Raw genomic sequence first — 2,500 nt, 5'->3', positions numbered from 1 at the left:
GTGTGTTTAAGTGTGTTTTGGGTGTTGGGTGTGTGTTTAAGTGTGTTTTGGGTGTTGGGTGTGTGTTTAAGTGTGTTTTGGGTGTGGGTGTGTGTTTAAGTGTGTTTTGGGTGTTGGGTGTGTGTTTAAGTGTGTTTGGGTGTTGTGTGTGTTTAAGTGTGTTTTGGGTGTTGGTGTGTGTTTAAGTGTGTTTTGGGTGTTGTGTGTTTAAGTGTGTTTTGGGTGTTGGGTGTGTGTTTAAGTGTGTTTTGGGTGTGAATGGGTGTGGTTTAGGTGTGTTTGGGTGTGTGTGTGTTTAAGTGTGTTTTGGGTGTTGTGTGTGTTTTGGGTGTGTGTGTGTTTAAGTGTGGGTGTTGGGTGTGTGTTTATGTGTGGTTTAGGTGTGTTTGAGATGTGGATGGCTGTTTTAGGTGAAAAAACTGGGATTTCTTTTTTTCTTTTATTTTTTATCTTTCCAGTCCTCAGATAAGATTTTGATATTTGTATCTGTAATTATCCCGCAGTAATAGATGGAAGAGTTATGTTTCTTAGTGCTCTCTCTCTCTCTCTCTCTCTCTCTCTCTCTCTCTCTCTCTAATCCACGTAATAATGGTGTTTAACAGTTCCTCCCACCAGATGTCTCCCTAATCGGAAAAAAAGTAACATTTCAACGTGTCCTCTCAATCTTCAAACGTCTGTCAAATCCCTGAGGAAAAGTGCAAATCCGTAAAAAACACACACACACACACACACACACACACACACACACACACACACACACACACACAGACACACACTCTTCAAACTCTCCTCTCAGTCCTCAATATTTCAAACACCTCTGAGAAATTATACAAATATGCATCTAAAAACAAACGCAAAAAATTCCCTACTGTATGTCTCCCGTATAGAATAAAACCCTTATATTTAATGGATTAGAGAAAAGAGTAATGTTTCAAAGTATCTTCTCGGTCTTCAGCTTTTCACGCCAACCCCTGAGAAATAACACAAATCCACATCTAAACCAAACACGAAAATTTTTCTATCTATCTTCTTTATAAATCAAAAGCTATAGTATTCAACAAGGTTTTCCGATACACCTAACCGCATTCTCTCTCTTCAATACATCTAACTACCTCTTCCCTCCCATAGATTAGAGTTAGATTTTGATTTATTTTTATTGACCACAACAACAATTACAAATACATATATTCGACAGTTTCCGACTTCCTACGACTTGTCTTCTTTTAAGAGGGAGGTATCGAGGCATTTGCTCCCCAATTCTGGCTGACGCTTTTCCTCTTTGCAGAAAGCCAGCACTCAAATGGGCCTTTTTTTTATATATTTTCTTTTGTTTTTTTGCCCTTGGCTGGCCCTCTTCCCTACATAAAAAAAAAGTTATTGGTCTAAAAAAATGAAAATGACATGTACTGAACTGAAATTAGTACATCACTCGTATGGTATGCAAAGAAAAGACGATTACAGTGGCAGTTCAAATGGAAACGTATTCCTCAAATGAAAGCAAAAGAACAATGAAATGCTAGTAAAACGAAGGAAAATTATTGTAATCCTAAATATACACCTGAAAAAAAAAACTAATGCAAAAAATCAACTAACTTATAACCTAACCAAACTATATTGAAAAAAAAAAAAAAAAAAACTAAGCACCTATTCTCTCTTCCTCGCAGATGCACCCAGCGGCTTTGTGCGAGAGTGTGCGCAATGACGGTCTGGATTATGAGTTCGGCTGGGTTGGGTTTTTCAAGCCTGAGGTGGTCCCGGACTTGCCCAAGAAATGTCAGTCAGTTTACGCCATGGTGAGTGACCCCTGATCGCTTTAAGGGTATTGAGAAGACTTCAATTGTTCATGGGGAGGGCGGTGAAGGGATGAATTGGTGTTTGGGTGTATTTTTTTTAGTGTTTTAGGTGATAATTGGAGTGTTAATGGGTGTTGGGTGGGAAATGTGTGTTTAAGGTGAGAAAAAGGTGTGTTTAATGTGAAAAAAATGTTTACGAGGGTTTGCATGATAATAATTGTGTTTAGGGTGAGAAAAAATGTGTTTGGGGTAAGAAAAAGGCGTACTTAGGGTGAAAATAAGTGTTTTAAAGATGTTTAGGAGTGAAAATGTATGTTTAGGATAAGAATAGCTATGATATTTGTCTATTGGGTTAGAATAGGTTTATTTAAGATGAAAAAATAGGTGTTATGGGTCCTATATGTGAGAATAGCTGTGTTTAGGGTGAGAGAGAGAATGTTTAAGGATGTTTTGAGCGAGAATAGGTGTGTGTGAGGATGGGTGTGTGTGTATTTATGTTCTTTGGGTGTAGGATATGTTTCTACGATATCATATTTGTTTCGAGCGGGCGTTTGGGTGTGGGTGGGTGTTTTTTAGCTGTGTTTTGGATTATGTGGGTGTGTTTTGGGTGATGGAATATTGTTTGGGTGTGTTTACGGGTAAAGGCTGTGGGTTGATGTGTTTTGATTTCTGAGTGTGAGTGCGTGTGATTGGATGTTTTTTTCAGG

At 38.3% G+C, this 2,500-nt stretch overlaps 1 protein-coding gene across 1 annotated transcript in view; it reads left to right on the top strand.

The window, feature by feature from the left end:
* Nucleotides 1-2,500, top strand: part of LOC123501895 (atrophin-1-like) — a 41,448-nt gene that overhangs the window by 12,836 nt on the left and 26,112 nt on the right. Inside the window, exon 2 of the mRNA XM_045250947.1 lies at nucleotides 1,665-1,793. Within this exon, the coding sequence (XP_045106882.1) occupies nucleotides 1,665-1,793 (129 nt within the window). The remainder of the gene's footprint in view (nucleotides 1-1,664; nucleotides 1,794-2,500) is intronic.

This window comes from Portunus trituberculatus, chromosome 10 (genome assembly GCF_017591435.1).
Source record: "Portunus trituberculatus isolate SZX2019 chromosome 10, ASM1759143v1, whole genome shotgun sequence".
NCBI classification, from domain to species: domain Eukaryota; kingdom Metazoa; phylum Arthropoda; class Malacostraca; order Decapoda; family Portunidae; genus Portunus; species Portunus trituberculatus.
This window is presented reverse-complemented; position numbering and strand designations above follow the sequence as displayed.